The following is a 21,684-nucleotide window of genomic DNA, read 5'->3' as shown; positions in this document are numbered from 1 at the left end:
CAGGAATTGTTGCTAATGCTTCTGGCCTGGTTAGTTTTTCCCGCACTGAAAGTTTGAAACAAAGTATTGTCACACCAAATCGCTTTGCATTGAGTGTTATGTGTTCTATTTTGAATTCTTTTGCCTTTTAATTTGATTCCATTGCCTATTTTGCTGCATTCTACTAGAGATGTAACCAGGAGCCCAGTACAGTAAGTAGGTGCCATGTACCCTTCACAGGTATATATATCCCTCTTCATCACCCACGTCCCCTGTACGGACACTGGGGAGAGACCCCTTAACATTTAACTAGTAATGAGACCAGAAAGTGCAGCTGCATGATGGGCCTTCAAATGAGATGTTCGAGCTGATCGGAGACCTGTCATATCCCTGAGATGGACTGTCACTGTATGCTACTGGCTTGGGGAGCTTCCCCACAGTGCTGGTCACGCTGAGGGTCTGTTAGCTTAGCCCCTGCTCGGCAGCGGTGCTTTCCCCACCCCCGGCCTGGTCCCTGTCTGCGACACCTGGATTTCCTGACTGCATCTGCGTATTTGTGCATTCTGGAGTCTGGCTGTGAGGCCTGGCTTGAGCGTTCGGTGTGCTGGCCATGGCGTGTTCTGTCTCCCCATCACCGATCTCCAGCCTTTGGCCCTCTGTCTGCTTCCCGTTTGCCTCATCTTCTCCTTTCTCCTCCTCCTGAGGGATGTAGTTCTTCATGGATTCAATCACCTCTACCATCAGCTCATCTTCTGATTCCTCAAAGTTTCTGGACAGCAGGGGGGAAAAAAAGGGGGAAACGCTTGTTGAAACCAGTGCTGTGCTGTTGGACTCCGGTAGCAGGAGAGACGGGGAAGCTGCGTACGTGTCCTCGCCATCTGACCGGGGCTCCAGTCGCTCTTCATCTACGTCTGTGTCTGAGCCTTCATCATCCTCATCTTCCCCCTCTGCTATGGGGTCAGGGGTGTCCATGTGAGAGGCAGTTTAAAAAAGAGGATAGGTATTAATTGATGAGCAGGAGGAGAGATGAGAAACCTAAGAATTTGCAATGAAAGAATGACTATATAAATATGCATGTAGAGTAATATGTAAGCATTATCTGAGGGGGGATTGAGAACCATTGTAGGGTTGTGAAGCCATCTGAGGGGCAAGTTTTTATCTGAGGGGCAAGTTTTTACCTGAGGGCTTGAAGGTGACAGTAGAGGTAAGTGCTGCTTGCCCAAGGGCCTGTAGTAGAGTGTTGGTCGCCCCCCCGGCCCACAGTTTCCTCTGTTCCCAGGGTCCCCCATCTTCTGCTGGGGAAGTGGTGGAGAGACACCACACACAGCGCATTCAACTGAAAGTCAGTCAAGACAGGATCGTGCTGATAAACAGCAAAATAGTGTTTTGTTTTAGACACAGTTTAGCGAACAGGGTAGCCCTGGTGTTCCGGCAGTTTTCTTAGCAAACAGTCAGCAGCCAGACCAGAGATGGGGTTTAAGAAAAAGGCAGACTGTGAGTTTGTGGGAGATAGCAGTGTGAAGGTACAGTCATCGAGGCACTGCAGTTAGCCTCACCTAGGGCAGGAGCAGACATGGTACAGATGGAGGACACCTCCATGTTGGCAAGGGCACCGAGCAGTGTCCTGGGGGCCTCCTTACCCCAGCCCTTCCTCCGGACCACCTCTGGGCCCTCCGCCGCCACTGCGTTTGCCCCCACACCAATCCACTCCCTGTGCTTGAGTTCCTCTCCAGCCTGGAATGTTAGGGTCTGGTTTAATGGGTCCATTTCCTGGAATTAGATACACAGGGAATGTCTAAGGTGATTAAATGCTGCATTGTCATGTTATATTGCAGATGTCTTCACCCAAAATATATTTACTAATATTTAGTAGATAAGTATTGTACATATTGTTATAGACCATAGATGTCACTTAGAACTTGTGGTTAAACCTGACAAACATTAGTTACTCCATGTAGTCCTTTGCCTATTCTGAGACAATCACACTCTTACAGACAGAAGGCCAGATCAGTATCATTCCACTTTACCACACTCTTTTTGCTGAAAATTGTTTTGTCTTTGTTGCAGTGCGACTGGGTGATGAGGTCAGATCTGTCCTGAAACAGAATGCGTTTGGCTTTATGCGTCTTAGCGATGATGTTCCCTTTCAGCTTTACCTCCTCCTCTTCATTGTCCTCATCATTGCCCCGATCTTTCTCTTCTTTTTTTCTCCCAGCCTGTATTGCTTCATCATTTAGGAGAACCTCAAACATGATCCCTTTCTGGAATCAATTTTTAAAAAAAAACATCACTTTTAAAACTTCAGCCATCCTTAAAAAGTCTGTTTGCCTTGGTGTTTCACCTTCCCCTTGTCCTTCCTCTGCAGTGCCTCCTTATTCTGCTGCGTCTTGTCCAGCGTCTCAGTTTCTCTCTCTGAGTCCTTTGGGAGAGGATCACATCGGGAGGGCGTATCATAATTCAGCTCCTGTCCCCCATATGCATTTAAAACGTCCCAGAGGTGCAGCTTGCCCGTCTCCCTGCCTGATATCTGGTTTTCAGAATAATCATTGTGTGAGAACACAATCCGGTATGCGTGTGGCAGTGTGTGAGTGTCACTGAGAAGGTATGTCCTGCTTCTGGTCTTTGATCTGCTTACAGTTCTAGGAGAGGATCAGCCTGCCTTATCCTTAGGTTGATTACAGCACTTCTGCTAGGGCAACATGACAAATTATCAAATAAATTTAAATATTACCATCACAGTGAGCTTTTTTATGGACAATTGACATTCTTAAAAAAAAAAACAAAAAGTAACTGGATATAATTTGAATGACTGCTTGTTTTCACTAGATGGCATCATTGTAACACTGGACGGTTAAAAACACTAAATAGATTCCATTTATCATCTGTTAATCAGCACACAAGTGTTCTGAGACTCAAACTAAACAACAGAGCTAAAGATCAGAAACATTTTAAAATATGCTGTAAATACTGTGTAAATCCTGCAGTGTTTTCATAACTCCATGTATGTAGTCAGATGCTATGATGTATCTAGCTGGCGGCTTCTCTTAAGAATGGCCGCTTTACAAAATTTCCTTCTCTGTTCTGGAAAGCAACAATGGTCCCATTCAGACTTTGGGCTGGGAGCCCAATTGCACCCTGTTGATTTCTACAGTCTGTCACTGGTCATGGCTTTGCAGCACTCCAGGTGTTACACTCATACATGCACTCCTGCCTTCATCCTGATGCCCCTTACGTCTTCGTGATACTGCTGTCTGATCACCTGCAGCTGTTTCAGATACTCCTGCAGACAGACAGCATGGTTATACATCATGCCTCACTAGCTGATCACCTGCCATAATCTATCATTGTTTATATTCATTATTCACTCATCATTCACAGTATTGCCATCACTCTTACAATTAATATTCATACTCCATGAACTCTCATTCAGTAGTAACATTCACTGTTACTCCCAGTATTGCTGAAATATTAGTAGACAGAATTCATACTGGATCAGAATGAGTTACATTCACTTGGTATTCAAGATGTTCACCTAGAATTCAAGCTAACTTGATACTTTCACAGTATTGATGCACGTTCTGCGTTCTCACACCTACATTTCACACATGCTATTAATTCAGCATTCACACTCTCCCAATATTCACACTTCCCCCAAAATGAACTTGACTTTATGTTAAATTTTTACCATCAGTAACTTTCCATTCACAAGCGGTGAACCATAGTAAACCCACAGTTCATTGGCTTACATTGTTTATACATTGTTGCTTGTCAGACTTTCTCATTTAGAGATACAGCAGTGATTATGTTTTCCTACAAAGTACATCTCCACCTTTGGAGCTATGCTTGAGCCAATCATATGGCCTAGAAAGAAAGGGATCATGTTATGTAAGTTTATGTATTTTTGGGCTGCCAATGTAATGCATGTGACTGAGAGACAGACAATCTCCATTAAGTCAATAAACAATGCAGCTTCCCTGAGGTGCATGTAATGTTTATGCAATGTGCACCGCACCCTGTAAACCCCACACCCTCAGAGCCCAGCTGCCAGCAAGGTTAACTAATCTAAACAATGTGATGCAATTCGAGCCTGACTGATTCATCATCTTCAGTGACGTGCTGTACTAACTGGGAAGAACCACAGAAATTTCAGTTTAATCATTTTTGAAAAGTATAAATGATAAATTATCTGTAAATGTATGTATTCTAATTGTAATGTCAAATCGATCTGTTCTTGTAATAATGTGCTGGTAAATGAAAGGCCTAATAAAAATCAAGCAAAGTTAGAAGACTGAAGATATGGCCCCTCCCTGAATGTGATGAATGTCAGCTTCCTTCTCTCCTTCACTCTGTGCCTCCACACTCCTCTCTAATGTCCCACATCTCTCCTCCTCTGTCCTCTTGCCTTCCCTCCCCTCCTACCTCCTGGTGCTGGTCTGGTGGGGGTTCCCCTCTAAGCCTGGCGTCTTGAGCCCTGGGCTGATTTGAGTCTGCAGTGGAGGGCCGGAGACCCTGATGGAAGAGACAAGGAACAGAGAAAGTGAGCAGTAAGAAGAATGAAGACATGGAATACAGGTCCAGGGACGACTGAGGGTGTTATAGGGGAGGGGGCAGGGATAGGGGACAACAGAGTTACTCTGACACCACACTGACCCTGGGGTCAGTGCACAGATGGTAAGCCCTCAACAAGTTATAATATTCCTCGTGTCATCGTAGAGAACAGACTTACACTGCAATGCGGAAAAACAATAAACTGATAATGATGCTTGACTTTACATGGTCAGAAACTGAGCTACCATGTAGCTTAATGACAATAATAATAATAATATACATGCTTATTTCATAAAGAAATAGGCTAAATACATGAATTTTTCATGGAAATTACAGGCTAATAGAAAACTGTCTCATACTACAGTATGAGAAAAACTCACCATCTGTGTTTCATTGGGGGTACAGTATGAAAGAAACTCACCAGCTGTGTCTCACTGGGGTACAGTATGACAAAAACTCACCAACTGTATCTCATTGGGTACAGTATGAGAAAAAGTCACCAACTGTGTCTCACTGTGGTACAGTATGAGAGAAACTCACCAGCTGTATCTCACTGGGTACAGTGTAGGAGAAACTCATCAGCTGTATCTCACTGGGTACAGTATAGGAGAAACTCATCAGCTGTGTCTCACTGGGGTACAGTATGAAAGAAACTCACCAGCTGTGTCTCACTGGGGTACAGTATGACAAAAACTCACCAACTGTATCTCATTGGGTACAGTATGAGAAAAAGTCACCAACTGTGTCTCACTGTGGTACAGTATGAGAGAAACTCACCAGCTGTATCTCACTGGGTACAGTATAGGAGAAACTCATCAGCTGTATCTCATTGGGTACAGTATAGGAGAAACTCATCAGCTGTGTCTCACTGGGGTACAGTATGAAAGAAACTCACCAGCTGTGTCTCACTGGGGTACAGTATGAGAGAAACTCATTAGCTGTGTCTCACTGGGGTACACTATGAGAGAAACTCATCAGTTGTGTCTCACTGGGGTACAGTATGAAAGAAACTCACCAGCTGTGTCTCATTGGGGTACACTATAAGAGAAACTCACCAGCTGTGTCTAACTGTGTGCAGTATGAGAGAAACTCATCAGCTGTGTCTCACTGGGGTACAGTATGACAAAAACTCACCAACTGTATCTCATTGGGTACAATATGAGAAAAAGTCACCAACTGTGTCTCACTGTGGTACAGTATGAGAGAAACTCACCAGCTGTATCTCACTGGGTACAGTATAGGAGAAACTCATCAGCTGTATCTCACTGGGTACAGTATAGGAGAAACTCATCAGCTGTGTCTCACTGGGGTACAGTATGAAAGAAACTCACCAGCTGTGTCTCACTGGGGTACAGTATGAGAGAAACTCATTAGCTGTGTCTCACTGGGGTACACTATGAGAGAAACTCATCAGTTATGTCTCACTGGGGTACAGTATGAAAGAAACTCACCAGCTGTGTCTCATTGGGGTACACTATAAGAGAAACTCACCAGCTGTGTCTAACTGTGTGCAGTATGAGAGAAACTCATCAGCTGTGTCTCACTGGGGTACAGTATGACAGAAACTCACCAGATATGTTTAACTGGGGTACAGTATGACAGAAACTCACCAGATATGTTTAACTGGGGTACAGTATGAGAGAAACTCACCAGCTGTGCCTCACTCGGAATACAGTATGAGAGAAACTCATCAGATGTGTCTTACTGAGGTACAGTATGAGAGAAACTCACCAGCTGTGTCTTATTGGGGTACAGTATGAGAGAAACTCACCAGCTGTGTCTTATTGGGGTACAGTATGAGACAAACTCACCAGCTGTGTCTCATTGGGGTACAGTATGAGAGAAACTCATCAGCTGTGTCTCACTGGGGTACAGTATGACAAAAACTCACCAACTGTATCTCATTGGGTACAGTACGAGAAAAAGTCACCAACTGTGTCTCACTGGGGTACAGTATGAGAGAAACTCACCAGCGTCTCACTGTGGTACAGTATGAGAGAAACTCACCAGCTGTATCTCACTGGGTACAGTATAGGAGAAACTCATCAGCTGTGTCTCACTGGGGTACAGTATGAAAGAAACTCACCAGCTGTGTCTCACTGGGGTACAGTATGAGAGAAACTCACCAGCTGTGTCTCATTGGGGTACACTATGAGAGAAACTCACCAGCTGTGTCTCATTGGGGTACACTATGAGAGAAACTCATTAGCTGTGTCTCACTGGGGTACACTATGAGAGAAACTCATCAGCTGTGTCTCACTGGGGTACAGTATGAAAGAAACTCACCAGCTGTGTCTCATTGGGGTACACTATAAGAGAAACTCACCAGCTGTGTCTCACTGTGTGCAGTATGAGAGAAACTCATCAGCATGTCTCATTGGGGTACAGTATGAGAGAAACTCACCAGCTGTGTCTCACTGGGGTACAGTATGACAGAAACTCACCAGATATGTTTAACTGGGGTACAGTATGACAGAAACTCACCAGATATGTTTAACTGGGGTACAGTATGAGAGAAACTCACCAGCTGTGCCTCACTCGGAATACAGTATGAGAGAAACTCATCAGATGTGTCTTACTGAGGTACAGTATGAGAGAAACTCACCAGCTGTGTCTTATTGGGGTACAGTATGAGACAAACTCACCAGCTGTGTCTCATTGGGGTACAGTATGAGAGAAACTCACCAGCTGTGTCTTATTGGGGTACAGAGTGAGACAAACTCACCAGCTGTGTCTCATTGGGGTACACTATAAGAGAAACTCACCAGCTGTGTCTAACTGTGTGCAGTATGAGAGAAACTCATCAGCTGTGTCTCACTGGGGTACAGTATGACAGAAACTCACCAGATATGTTTAACTGGGGTACAGTATGACAGAAACTCACCAGATATGTTTAACTGGGGTACAGTATGAGAGAAACTCACCAGCTGTGCCTCACTCGGAATACAGTATGAGAGAAACTCATCAGATGTGTCTTACTGAGGTACAGTATGAGAGAAACTCACCAGCTGTGTCTTATTGGGGTACAGTATGAGAGAAACTCACCAGCTGTGTCTTATTGGGGTACAGTATGAGACAAACTCACCAGCTGTGTCTCATTGGGGTACAGTATGAGAGAAACTCATCAGCTGTGTCTCACTGGGGTACAGTATGACAAAAACTCACCAACTGTATCTCATTGGGTACAGTACGAGAAAAAGTCACCAACTGTGTCTCACTGGGGTACAGTATGAGAGAAACTCACCAGCGTCTCACTGTGGTACAGTATGAGAGAAACTCACCAGCTGTATCTCACTGGGTACAGTATAGGAGAAACTCATCAGCTGTGTCTCACTGGGGTACAGTATGAAAGAAACTCACCAGCTGTGTCTCACTGGGGTACAGTATGAGAGAAACTCACCAGCTGTGTCTCATTGGGGTACACTATGAGAGAAACTCACCAGCTGTGTCTCATTGGGGTACACTATGAGAGAAACTCATTAGCTGTGTCTCACTGGGGTACACTATGAGAGAAACTCATCAGCTGTGTCTCACTGGGGTACAGTATGAAAGAAACTCACCAGCTGTGTCTCATTGGGGTACACTATAAGAGAAACTCACCAGCTGTGTCTCACTGTGTGCAGTATGAGAGAAACTCATCAGCATGTCTCATTGGGGTACAGTATGAGAGAAACTCACCAGCTGTGTCTCACTGGGGTACAGTATGACAGAAACTCACCAGATATGTTTAACTGGGGTACAGTATGACAGAAACTCACCAGATATGTTTAACTGGGGTACAGTATGAGAGAAACTCACCAGCTGTGCCTCACTCGGAATACAGTATGAGAGAAACTCATCAGATGTGTCTTACTGAGGTACAGTATGAGAGAAACTCACCAGCTGTGTCTTATTGGGGTACAGTATGAGACAAACTCACCAGCTGTGTCTCATTGGGGTACAGTATGAGAGAAACTCACCAGCTGTGTCTTATTGGGGTACAGAGTGAGACAAACTCACCAGCTGTGTCTCATTGGGGTACAGTATGAGAGAAACTCACCGGCTGTGTCTCACTCGGAGTACAGTATGAGAGAAACTCACCGGCTGTGTCTCACTCGGAGTACAGTATGAGAGAAACTCACCAGCTGTGTCTTATTGGGGTACAGTATGACAAAAACTCACCAACTGTATCTCATTGGGTACAATATGAGAAAAAGTCACCAGCTGTATCTCACTGGGTACAGTATAGGAGAAACTCATCAGCTGTGTCTCACTGGGGTACAGTATGAGAGAAACTCACCAGCTGTGTCTCACTGGGGTACAGTATGACAGAAACTCATCAGCATGTCTAATTGGGGTACAGTATGACAGAAACTCACCAGATGTGTTTAACTGGGGTACAGTATGAGATAAACTCACCAGCTGTGTCTCACTGGGGTACAGTATGAGAGAAACTCACCAGCTGTGTCTTACTGTGGTACAGTATGAGAGAAACTCACCAGCTGTATTTCACTGGGTACAGTATAGGAGAAACTCATCAGCTGTGTCTCACTGGGGTATAGTATGAGAGAAACCCACCAGCTGTGCCTAACTGGGATACAGTATGAAAAAAACTCACCAGCTGTGTCTCACTGGGGTACAGTATGAGGGAAACTCACCAGCTGTGTCTCATTGGGGTACAGTATGACAGAAACTCACCAGAAGTGTTTAACTGGGGTACAGTATGAGATAAACTCACCGGCTGTGTCTCACTGGGGTACAGTATGAGACAAACTCACCAGCTGTGTCTCATTGGGGTACAGTATGAGAGAAACTCACCGGCTGTGTCTCACTCGGAGTACAGTATGAGAGAAACTCACCGGCTGTGTCTCACTCGGAGTACAGTATGAGAGAAACTCACCAGCTGTGTCTTATTGGGGTACAGTATGACAAAAACTCACCAACTGTATCTCATTGGGTACAATATGAGAAAAAGTCACCAGCTGTATCTCACTGGGTACAGTATAGGAGAAACTCATCAGCTGTGTCTCACTGGGGTACAGTATGAGAGAAACTCACCAGCTGTGTCTCATTGGGGTACACTATGAGAGAAACTCACCAGCTGTGTCTCACTGGGGTACAGTATGACAGAAACTCATCAGCATGTCTAATTGGGGTACAGTATGACAGAAACTCACCAGATGTGTTTAACTGGGGTACAGTATGAGATAAACTCACCAGCTGTGTCTCACTGGGGTACAGTATGAGAGAAACTCACCAGCTGTGTCTTACTGTGGTACAGTATGAGAGAAACTCACCAGCTGTATTTCACTGGGTACAGTATAGGAGAAACTCATCAGCTGTGTCTCACTGGGGTATAGTATGAGAGAAACCCACCAGCTGTGCCTAACTGGGATACAGTATGAAAAAAACTCACCAGCTGTGTCTCACTGGGGTACAGTATGAGGGAAACTCACCAGCTGTGTCTCATTGGGGTACAGTATGACAGAAACTCACCAGAAGTGTTTAACTGGGGTACAGTATGAGATAAACTCACCGGCTGTGTCTCACTGGGGTACAGTATGAGACAAACTTACCAGCTGTGCCTCACTCGGAGTACAGTATGAGAGAAACTAATCAGCTGTGTCTTACTGGGGTACAGTATGAAAAAACTCACCAGCTGTGTCTCATTGGGGTACAGTATGACAGAAACTCACCAGAAGTGTTTAACTGGGGTACAGTATGAGATAAACTCACCAGCTGTGTCTCACTGGGGTACAGTATGAGACAAACTCACCAGCTGTGCCTCACTCGGAGTACAGTATGAGAGAAACTCACCAGCGTCTCACTGTGGTACAGTATGAGAGAAACTCACCAGCTGTATCTCACTGGGTACAGTATAGGAGAAACTCATCAGCTGTATCTCACTGGGTACAGTATAGGAGAAACTCATCAGCTGTGTCTCACTGGGTACAATATTAGAGATACTCATCAGTTGTGTCTCACTGAGTACAGTATGAGAGAAACTCACCAGCTGTGACTCACTCGGAGTACAGTATAAGAGAAACTCACCAGTTGTGTCTCACTGAGGTACTGTATGAAACTCACCAACTGCTTCTCAGCCCTCAGCTTGTTTTGATTGGCCTCTTGTCTTCTCCGCAAATATTCTTCCCGTGCAGCCACCACTCTAGAGGAACAGCACATCTGTACACTGACACTAGCAGACTCACTAGAAGGTCTAGAAAGTAAATGGCAATTAATTGATTGATGTGATTTTTCAGACTCAATAGACTGGGGAAGATTCAGAACTATAAAATGTGTCATTATTGTTTGACATTGTCTGCACCATTATCTATCAATATATAACTGATAGATGCACATAAACATTCAATTTGCACTAAAGCTACTTTACAGTTCCCCTTAATTAGTTCATACTGGTACCAGCTTTTCGGTGAATTACTGACGCTCGGTTCACATGTTGGTGCTGTACCAGAAACTCACAGCTGATATGGTTCTGGATAATGTACCCAGTCGCTCTGTGAATCTCTGGCTTTCTCCTGATTGGCTGCTGGCTGAGGAGGAGGAGGGTAAAGATGAGGAGGGGTCTCCTCCTGGCGTTTCTGCTGGATGGCATCTAACTGGGCGTGGTAGTGGACATAGAGCCCCTGCGGTTGGTCATACAGATTCACCATGTGATTGGCCCAATGGTCATGGTCCAGAGCCTTCTCCTTCAGTGCCGCTTTGTGGTTAACCAGGTGCTGAGAGGCAGAGAGAAGCACTATATACATGCTAATTCACAGTGAGGGGGAGAGGAACTAGCCTATTATAATATACATCCCACTAGAAAAGGCACTTAACCTACACTCATCTAAGATCCACCTCAAGTGGATAAAAATCAAGTCAACAAAAAAATAAGTTTCACTAAATCATGGCAATTACATACTGTAGATACAGGGGAAAATTCTTCTGAAAAGACATGGCTGCAGGTACAGCTGCTATTTGTTACCTGCAAGGACCTGCAAGGCATTATGTTGTGCAGTTTACAGGAAAACTGGAAAAATGAACCAGGAGAATCAATTACTTGATACTCTGGAGTGTAGACATTGGCTGGGGGTTTCCACACTTGTCTGAGGGGTGTTTTTTTCGCCAAGTCCCCAGGCTTGGCAGAGGGAGCAGGCCTCTCTGCAGCTCTAGGCTTAGCGACAACCTCTGTCAATCAGAGAAACCCAGTTCACAGAATTGCAGTTATGTTGCAACTCACTTCCAGAACAGTGGTAAGGTTGGTCTGGGGAAAAATATTTGGGCTTCCGTTCATTGAAACTATAAGTTCATATATGCATTTATGATACTTCCCTGGGGCAGATTATCATCTAATGTGGCAATATTAGAGCGATTTGAAGTGGTACATTTTCTTATTTGGTGCTATAACTGGTATGATTGTGGGCTTAGCACCAGCCTACAAAGGCTGCTGAGTAGCACCCTGATGACATGACAGAATGTATATGTCTGACTCTGTGTCCAAATGAATGAGAGGAAGGGGAGGGGGATACACTGGGGGTGCGGACAGGTATTGAAATATTATGGCATTTTTGTAGCTGCTTAAATAACCAAATGGTTCAGCACATTCTTGCTTAAGTGCAGGACTCTGACACTCCCTTCCTGAATCAGTATGTGTGCGAATGACTTTGTATACATGTGGATCCTACTGTCATTTGGTCACCTGACTTCCTTCTGGAGCCCCCACTTACCACTACAGAGGAAACACACCAGCAATGACCCTTGGTACCTGCGGTCTGTTTTGGCCTGGGCCGTGCCAGGGGGCGGGGGCGTGGGGGGCTCCTTCTGTGCAGCACAGTGTGGCTGAACTCGTCTGCCATCATCTGGGATGGGAGAGCATCAGAAAGACAGGCACAGACCTCAGTCATGCTGCTATTCTGCTTGAGTTCACTTGCTTGTTTACTTGTTTGATCTCCTTGCAGTCCATGGCCTTCTTAAAATTCTTTAAAAGTTGAAATGTGTCTTAATGTTTTATTTACTCAATGTCCAGAAATCACAGAAAATCACATATTATGAACATATCTGCTTAACTGGTGACACAGTGACTGTGGGCAGTGGTGCCCTAATGGTTAGGGAAGCACACTTGTAATTGAGAAATTGCAGGTTCAAATCCGTGACCAGCAGGGTATTGCACCCCGGGTGCTGAATCAGCCGCCTCCTGATATGCCATGATGTCACATGGGTTAAATGCAGAGAACCCATTTCATTTTTGTGTACCAGATAATCCATGTCAGGAAAGACACTTTGAGGTACTTCAAGTTCTACAAACTACTGAAAGACCCCTGTGCTTGGCTAAATAGTTCAGTTCTTTTTGCACTGGTTTGTTTCCTTGACTGAAAGACTCATCCGGCTGTTTCACTTCAACATTAGTGACATTTGCATGAATATAGGAGCCTGACCAATCAGCACACAGCAAGTGCTTAAGTGAAACCCAGGTCCTTTTAATTGAAATGGTGGTTTATGAGTCCTGTGTCCTCCCTAACTTAACACTCAGCTGTACTGTTGTGGGACTGTGCCATAGCTGGACGCTCTTTTATTTGTCCCAGTCTATTTAAGACTAGTCACCTGACTTATTCCAGTTTGCTTTTATCCCAGCTGTCCAGGTACTGCTAGACATTTCCGGCAGGGTTTCAGAGTTTCCTTACTTAAATGCTGCAGACTGGAATACCATGCCTGACCAGCCCACCTTAACACTCACACAAAATGAAATCTCACCACTAGAGCTGGGCATTATGGCAAAATGCTTTATCATGATTATGTTCCTCACATGCGCCGATATTGATGATTATTACAGTGTAATTCACATAATTTCTTTATTTCAAGATTATGTTTTTGCTTAAAATTCCCTTAGAATTGCTCTTAAACAAATTCAGAACAGGAAAATGCAAAAAAAATGAATGGACTGCCAATTGAAATCTAAATCAAATAAATAAACCATGCAAAAAGAAAAACCTTTTTTAGTTTTTTTTTTTAGAAGATGCAGATGGTCTGATTTGTCTCTGGGTTTTTTCACTGGCTGCCTTGCTGCTCGTTCCATGAAACAGGTTTGACATTGCTGGTACAGTCCAGTAAATGTCACCCATTACGCAAGAGAAAATATGATGTCGTGTCCTGTATTTAACCAATACGGCATGTAATTTGTAACATATTTCCTCACACTGAACATGGAAACCCTAATTGGTCAATGCTTTGAGTGGTGAATCAAATTCACAATATTTCCAGTTTAGTTTTTACAGTATGCAGAGTCAGTCTGAAATGTATCAGAGTTTAAAATGCAAAAAGTACTGCCATCGACATCTTTTTATCTTGTTTATCCACAATATCTCCTTTTTTAGATGCTGTGGCCGCTGAGCTGTTGCTTTCATAACCGACACTTGAAGCTTCGTCAGAGGGGCACTTATCTCTTCCATGTGCTGTGCCCTGATAACTCAATCAACCTTGTAAGGCATTTGCTGGGTGTAAGTTGTCTGCTTTTAAAAGACAACCATATGCATAGGTGATGCTAGGTTTTCTCCCAGCGGGTGCGAGGTGAGAGAGCCCAAAAATTCATTCATATATACATTGACCACAAATGGGGGTGGTGAGTGGCTCAGCTGATTAACACTCTTTGCATGTGATGTGGAGGGTGCTGGTTCATGCCTGGCCTTAGCAGAGCAGTCACATGCCTGCGGGCCCTTGAGCAAGGTCCTTAACCTCAAGCTCCTCGAGTCCCAAAAGGCAGCTCATCCTGCACTGTGATCCCCAAGGTTGCTCTCACCTGCATGTGCCTGTGTGTGTTATGGAGAGCAGGATGGGTGAAAAGGGAATTTCTCCACAGGGGTCAATAACATATCATTAAACATTATCATTACACATTGATATGACTATCGCAGGTCACATTTTCAAACATAACTTCATAATATAGTTTGTATTTAATCTGTCTGTTTATTGAACTTTTTATGTTCAAACTGAATTTTCACCTGCTCACTAGGGAGTGCAATTGCACCCCTGGTAAAATCGCCTCTTTCCATATGATTGGTTGGAATCGTGTTCATTTCCGTGATGTGATAGGCAGATGTGTGCTATCAAGCAATGTTCCTTATCGACAGTTTATTGAAGTTTGTCATTTACTTGTCGTTTAGATTTTATATGACGTTAAGTCAGTATATCATTAATTTGGCTAAGCCACTAAAGTTTTACAGTCCCTATGGTCTGAATATAAAGATATATCAGATATATTCTGCAAAGTGAGGGCATCCTGCTCTTATTTTCATGTCAGAACATTGAGGTTAGGCTATCATGCAGAAACCTTCTGATAAACAAATCTCATAAAATACGCAGACAGGGAATGGCAAACAGATGACTGTTTATGCTGGTGTGAGAACATGGACTGTAGATTTAAAAAACGAGAAAAAGAAATAAAACCTTTTCTGAAAATAGGTGGTCTTTAAACATCGCCAGGGCTGGAGATAATGCTAACATAACGGGGAAGGATTACGCGTATTTAGCAACTGCTTTTATCCAAAGCAACATGCATTTTTTATTGCAGAAGCAGAGTTAGATAGTCCCTAGAGAAATCGGGATTAAGAGTCTTGCTCAAGGGCCTGATGGTGAAATCACTCTGCTGACCGTGGGATTTGAACTGGAAACCTTCTTATCACAGGCACAAGAGTACTAACCCACTGAGTGAGATGTGTATATGGAAGGAGACACTGTGCATAATGAGTAAAACAATTCTCCAGTAAAACTGCCCCAGAACCTGCGACGAGAGACGACAAGAGTCACAGATGTGTAAACTGGCAGGTGATGCTGCGCCCCACCTGTGGATCCAGGTGTCTCCTGATCAGTTTCTCCAGAAAGGGCCTCTTCAGGACAGAGTTGACTGAGGGCCGATCCCGCGGGCTCACTTTGAACAGCTGTGTCACCAGCAGGCGCAGGTTGCACGAATAACGGGGGGCGATGGGTTTAAAGTGCCCCCTACAGATCCTGAGCACCAGCTGTTTTAGGCTGCTGCCCTCAAACTGCAATCAGCAACACAATCACTTAACACAGAGACTGCAACATGTTTGTACTGTGTTATTATTTCACTGTTATTCTAAACACTGGAAAGTATCACACACATTCAATTCTATTTTAAATGAAGCTTATTTCTCCTACAAATAAATAAATCTGACTTTTTGCTTTTTGATGGAACTTACAGCAGTTCTTTTTTGCATATCATTGGAATCGGTACTTACGGCATGTTTGAGAGTACACAGCTCATAGAGAACACATCCCAAAGACCAGATATCCCTGGGGATTGAGAGCACAACAGTAACTGAGAAACTGCAGTGCATTCATTCATCTCGGCATAACACTCTCACACAAAACTTTGTTTATATCTTATTACATATGTTAGGTGTGACCTCTAGTCATTACTGATCTGGATAAAAATTTTTGTTCTCGAGAGAAATACTTGGATGATGTCCATCAGTTAGAGGAGCAGGTGCCTTTGCTGGCCGTCACACACTATGTAATGTAATAAGATGAATTGCTTCATATGATTTCAATACTCAGGTCAGTAAAGGATTTGGGGAGATGAGCGGAGGGGTTATGCAAGCAACGTGATGTGAGAAAGCTGCCGCAGTGGCACACAGACGGCCGCGGTTATCCTGAGGCCAACATCACATGCACCTGGTTTAATATGCCTGAATGTGAACATTCACCCCCAACGCATATGTGCTCAAAGAACAATCACCCCCATGACCTGGGTTTTCTGCCTTTTCCTGGCCCACACAGCATCTTTCAGAGTTTGAAACAAAGGAGATGAAAGCTTGTTTCCTACACAACATGCTGAAAAGCATTAAAGCTAGGAAGTGCTTTTTTGCGCCATGACTGTTATACTTCCTACCTCCCCCAATTGAATTCTGGGTAACTTGACTGTGGTGCCAAGCAAGCGAGGGGGGAGTAGTCAATGTCCGTTTTCTGAAAAGACTAAAAACAGGAAGTGTTTTGCAGAAAGGGACAGGGGTTGCGTACGTCTTATTATTGTAGGGTCTGTTCTCACAAATCTCTGGCGAGAGATAGTAAGGCGTCCCCACACACGTTCTGGCAAGTTCCATGGTGCTGAAATAAAACAATAAACTAAAATGTATACAAATAATAATCATATTGTGATTTGACAAATAATTTACAAAGATATATATCATTATAGAACAAGCAAAGCTGTTAAGTATGACACAAGGATAAAATGGATGGGGGACTTATATACCGGATTTTAACTATCAGCTAACAATTGATATGCACTTCAACATATCTTACAGAGGATTCTGTTTTCAATCCATATATTTGCTGAGAATTAGTATAGTATTCATACTAGTATTAGTATAGTATCCATATTAGTATCCATATATTTGCTGTGTATAGATCGAGGTGGACAAAAACAAATTGTCAAGCCACTGTTGCTTTCTGTGGACTTTTTCTGTGATGCTGCATGACAATGGAAAGCTGGCTGGTGCACAGGCAGATTCAGGAATTAAATGCTTTGATTTCAGGAAACTTTCCTGCTTTCAATGTAGATTTGAACAATAAGTTTTATGCTTCTCTGAAAACAGAAATAAAAAACATCATCTTTGCCAAGTTTTTCAGCTTTGTTTACGAAAATGCTGGAAATGTTTGATTCAGTCATGCAGCTATTTATAACAGAAAAAAACATTAACGTCAATTTTTCCCACCGTCCCCCCCCCCCAAACATACTCCCAATAAACAGTGTTTATGGCTGAGAAAACATCAGATTGGGCACAGTGTATCCCTGCAGTTCACACAGATAGCGATTAGAGCAACTCACTTGTTTAACATTCTTGCAATTCCAAAGTCGCCGAGCTTTGCTTTCATCCCGTTGTTAGTGAGAAATATATTCTGTGGGGGAGAAGAACACGTGTTTGCAGCAGATCATAAGGCAGTCGCCAGAGAGCAGGATGATGGGACACACTATGCAGCTACCCCACTCTACTCCAGGAGGATGACAACCTTATCAGAACCACACTGCTTTGGTCTTGGATGAAGGACGCGAATACAGAAGCTTACTCTGCTCCTGAGCATTATCCTGTTAATAGATGTTACTGTATTCAGGTCCTGTGAGGACGCCATCCATGCGGATCAGCAGCCCCCCCCCCCCCAAATTCTGCCCCTGCTCCTAGTCCCCCAACATTAGGATATCCAGTTCATTTATAGAAGAGTTTCCCATGCTCCCTGCCAGACAGTCCACGAGGACCCACTGATGGGGATTGTCTGTGAGCCCCTGAGAACCAGATCGGGAAACCCTGATTTATAGGACTGCATATGCTCTGACTGTGATCACAATGCCAGAGTGAGACTCTCTAGGCCCTTCCTCACTCTTTCGCAGACACTGAGCCACGGCTGATTACTGAGAGAGGCAGGCTGGAGGCAGGCAAAGGGTCCACGGGCAGTCGCTGTACCTGAGCCTTGATGTCCCGGTGTAGGACCTTCCTGTCGTGAATGTGCTTCAGTCCCAGGCAAATCTGTACAAACCAGTCCACTATCTGAGGAGGACAGGAAAACATCTGGAGAGACTCCCAAAATACACACACTCTACATGCACTATCCTCCATGCCTGATCGCATTATGTTTCTTCAAACAGTTTGAACTAGAAATAAAAATTTGACATGTTTGCTTAAGCAGGCAAGGGGACATCCCCCCCCCCCATGTGTGAGCACAGCGTGCACCTGGTCTATGTCCTCAGAGGAAGCTGTGACCCAGCACAATGTCCGCAAGACAATGTTTGTTTAACAATCAGTGGAACTGACTTTCACTGCAGTGATACAATGCATATGGAGAGCGGAACCCAGAAATGCAGCTCAGTTTGAGGTTTAGCAAAGTTCCTGTTCATATCTGCTCAGGTCACCTGCACTATAGCAATTTTCCTTTGGGTAGCAAATTGTTCATTTAAGCACTATGTTCTGAAAGCACCATGCTACGTTTGAGCATCCATTTGCATAAAAGAGAAAAAAAAAAGTTTTATCCAAAAATTATTTGGATGAGAGCAAGTTTAATATTTTAGCCTTATTCAACTGTCTTATTCCATTAATCCCAAACTTTGTTGCATCCAGGACTGTAACCCAGATATTCTTAGCTATGGATCCAGCATGCCACAGGTTAGTAAAGCCAATTTGTAGAAGGCAGACATGAAAACTGCCCAATTATTTACTGGTTTAATTGACTGGACAGTGACATGAAGTTATCATTTTTCCAGTCATAATCACTCAATAACACAACTCAGATGTCAAAGTTAATCTACTTGAAGAGCCTGTACTCGACAAAAGTATTTTAGCTCATTAAGATTCTTCGGAGACTGTGGACAAAACCATATGCTGAACTAATCAAACACAGACATGTATACATCCCTATGCGTATACCTGGTCTTCGCTAAACAGTACGCCTCTCTGCGTACTGATCCTCTTCATCAAATCTCCTCCATCACAGTATTCCATCACAATATACAGATTGGCCCTCTCTAAATCACAAGCAAAATACAACCAAGATAATACATTCACTCCATTGCCTATTCCTACTGCCCGTATATTTTAAAGAGTTTTCTTTATGAAGATTTAGGTTAATAATTTTTCCCGACAAAAAGCCACCAGAGATATTCCAGAAAACTATGCTTTCTGAAGAGCTCTGCCTAGGTTTCCTTTACATATGAGAATCCATAGTTACGTTAAAAATGTTGTGAAAGTACTAGTAGTAATAAAGACATTATATGCGTGGCATGCACAGACCCTCAAATGATGTTATAAACATGACAATATTTGGATGTTTCATCTTCGAGAGCAGGACCACTTCCTTTCTGGAAGCTTCTTTTTCCTTGACAGGCATCTGAAAAGAACAACGTTTCAGAAATCATCATGAAATCTATAATATTAAGCAATATTCTCTTTACACTTCATTGGAACTTCCAACTTACCTGACAAGGCAGCAACCATGGTCAAGTATCCACAATAGGCGCACCTTCTAGAATACCACTCAGTAAGATAAGGCATAAGATGTCTGTATAGTTTGTGTGTGTGTATTATAGTTTTTGGGGGACATGGCACTAAGATAAGATGTTGAGAGAGCTTAGTGACTGAATAGTCCAGCTTGACTTGCTTCTTATGCATGATATTACTGTGATTCCTGGAGTTCTTCATGCTGTGTTAAAGCATCTGGGAGTCGAGGCCCATTGTTGGCAATTCTGAGACATGGTGCAGGAGACGTTACTTCTGTATCCAAATCTATCGGTGTCTTTATGCTAATCAGAGCACAGCATGCTAGATGACGGACAATAAGCTGGTTCTTTGCCACAAATCAGTGAATCCTAAGCGCACCTTTGTTGGTAATTTCAGTCCGTTTTATTAAAAGGTAACATAGCAATATAAAAGGTAGCATTTTTAAATTGGGAAAAACACCAGTGGTTTTGCTTATGATTAGTGATTAGTTACTCAGAAAATATGGGACGCACATTAAGTATACAAAGTTAATACCTTCCTCAGGTTGATTTCCTTCACCACGCATTCCGTTTCGCTGCCTCCGTCTTTGGCTTTTACTAAGAAAGCTTTTCCAAACGCTCCTTCTCCAATTTTCCGTACAACTTCATAGTTGTTCATGTCAGTGACAGTCTAGAAAAAGCGCATGGGAACAGAAGATTTTCCTGCTCTCAAAAATTCATTATCCTGTACGGGCAATTCACATTAGTAAAGTGTCTTTTAGAAAGTCGCTATTGTTTATTGTATTGTTTTCGCAGAGAATATGTTATATTTACACCGGACATCGAACGGCTTTAAGTTTGGATTCGATAAAGTTACAAATGCACTAAGAAGACAGTTTCATGTATTTTGTTATATATATATAATCGGATACATAACATATAACAGTAACACTGTAGTATGAAGTCAATAAAATGTCACTTACTGTACCTCCGTTACCAAGGCAACACGTAAACAAATATACTGTACTTAGTTCCGATTAAAAAAAAGGCCCTTAAGGTTTGTCACCAGTAATGTATATATTTTTTGCTATTCGGTATAATTTAACTAGCCAGCAAGATTAAACTGTAAAGCATGTAAAATATTTTCCATACGCAGCAGATAACCATAACGTCAGTGTGAAGTGGACATGCGCGAGCAGAGAATTCTGGGAAGCGTATTTCCAATAAGTCTGTTTGTGGGATCAATGTAAAAGTAATGGAAAACTAAATTTACATTTACCTAAACAAAAAAGTTTTGACATTACGAAAAGCACATTGTAAAGCATTTATTTGTTTATCAATAAGTGCTCATGAGGATCGACGTTTTGTTCATCCAGTTGAAAGTCGAAAACCGACATATGTTAAACAGCTAAGTAGTGTATAACTAATACGGCCGTGATCCTGCAGACATAGTCGCAATTTCAGCGGTGGTAGTAATTGATCCAGATTGTAGTCTTGCAGCGAAATTTTCATGAAGACTCATTTTATCGTCTCCATAGTCTGTCTATTTCGGCAACGTAATGAGTGCGAGGCGCAGGTTAGGATTCAAGAAAAATCCGCAAACTGGGACACGAATCTCATAATTTCATTTAAAATTTGCAAGCCTGCATTTTCAACTGTCCACCCATATCTGACACTAGATGTTAATTTCTTTTCCTGGGATGCACTTGAAATCACTATGGGGATTGTATGAAAAGCACTAGTCACAAAAGCAGTTCTTATAAGCATAACGGCGTGTTTCCATTCTGGATAAGAAGCGTGCAGCGTATGTCTGTCTTCGGAAGGAAGCCGTGAGTAACACAGGTAGCAACCCAGGCATGACTGGTGTTGGACAAGCAGCGTTTCCATCTTACCTGACGGTTACACCCGAGTAAAACGCGTGCTCCAACACGAGCGGAACAAGAAAAAGCAAAGCCCTAGTCGTTAACTCCCAACAGATTCAGTTCATACATTGCCGTTTAAGTAGACATCGTAAGATATTTATTAAATACTAAATAACAAAAAAAGTTTCAGAAAATTATGCTGAATACGGGATTTACTAGACTAGTCACGTGGTCGGTAATTCGTGGCAGACCACTTACAGAAGTTACACGTACCAAGTTCACCCAGCTGACCTACAGCTCCAGATAAACCAATATGCACCAGTGAGATGACGAAACCTG

At 43.2% G+C, this 21,684-nt stretch overlaps 1 protein-coding gene across 3 annotated transcripts; it reads right to left on the bottom strand.

The window, feature by feature from the left end:
- Window positions 1-217: 217 nt before the first annotated feature.
- LOC125709577 (serine/threonine-protein kinase Nek5) lies at window positions 218-21,368 on the bottom strand. 3 transcript variants are annotated; one of them, XM_048978168.1, is made up of 21 exons: window positions 20,467-21,368; window positions 20,040-20,174; window positions 19,299-19,395; window positions 18,936-19,033; window positions 17,979-18,062; window positions 17,348-17,418; window positions 16,540-16,626; window positions 15,759-15,813; window positions 15,342-15,542; window positions 12,272-12,365; window positions 11,567-11,694; window positions 10,987-11,243; window positions 10,594-10,723; window positions 4,399-4,488; window positions 3,179-3,259; window positions 2,321-2,398; window positions 2,136-2,240; window positions 1,536-1,749; window positions 1,158-1,274; window positions 845-929; window positions 218-748 (listed from the first exon to the last, which is right to left on the bottom strand). In XM_048978168.1, exons 2-21 carry the CDS (start codon window positions 20,160-20,162, stop codon window positions 442-444), a joined length of 2,502 nt encoding a protein of 833 aa, XP_048834125.1. In that variant the 5' UTR covers window positions 20,163-20,174; window positions 20,467-21,368; the 3' UTR covers window positions 218-441. The 3 variants fall into 3 exon arrangements, with proteins under 3 accessions (XP_048834125.1, XP_048834126.1, XP_048834124.1); XM_048978169.1 differs by having other exon boundaries at window positions 218-929; window positions 10,594-10,672; window positions 10,987-11,057; window positions 11,175-11,243; XM_048978167.1 differs by having other exon boundaries at window positions 218-929; window positions 10,594-10,672.
- Window positions 21,369-21,684: the final 316 nt, after the last annotated feature.

The sequence above is a fragment of the Brienomyrus brachyistius genome, chromosome 16 (genome assembly GCF_023856365.1).
Source record: "Brienomyrus brachyistius isolate T26 chromosome 16, BBRACH_0.4, whole genome shotgun sequence".
NCBI classification, from domain to species: domain Eukaryota; kingdom Metazoa; phylum Chordata; class Actinopteri; order Osteoglossiformes; family Mormyridae; genus Brienomyrus; species Brienomyrus brachyistius.
Note: the sequence above shows the minus strand (reverse complement) of the source record. Positions and strands in the feature narration are given on the sequence as shown.

Excerpts from the sequence above, each read along its gene's own strand:
- LOC125709577 (XM_048978167.1), bottom strand. The coding sequence starts at position 20,162 with ATGAACAACTATGAAGTTGTACGGAAAATTGGAGAAGGAGCGTTTGGA. Across the intron at positions 18,063-18,935 it reads TACTGTTTAGCGAAGACCAG|ATAGTGGACTGGTTTGTACA; the intron begins GTATACGCATAG and ends TGTCCTCCTCAG. Across the intron at positions 10,673-10,986 it reads TATCCAGAACCATATCAGCT|AGTGGTGGCTGCACGGGAAG; the intron begins GTGAGTTTCTGG and ends CTGTTCCTCTAG.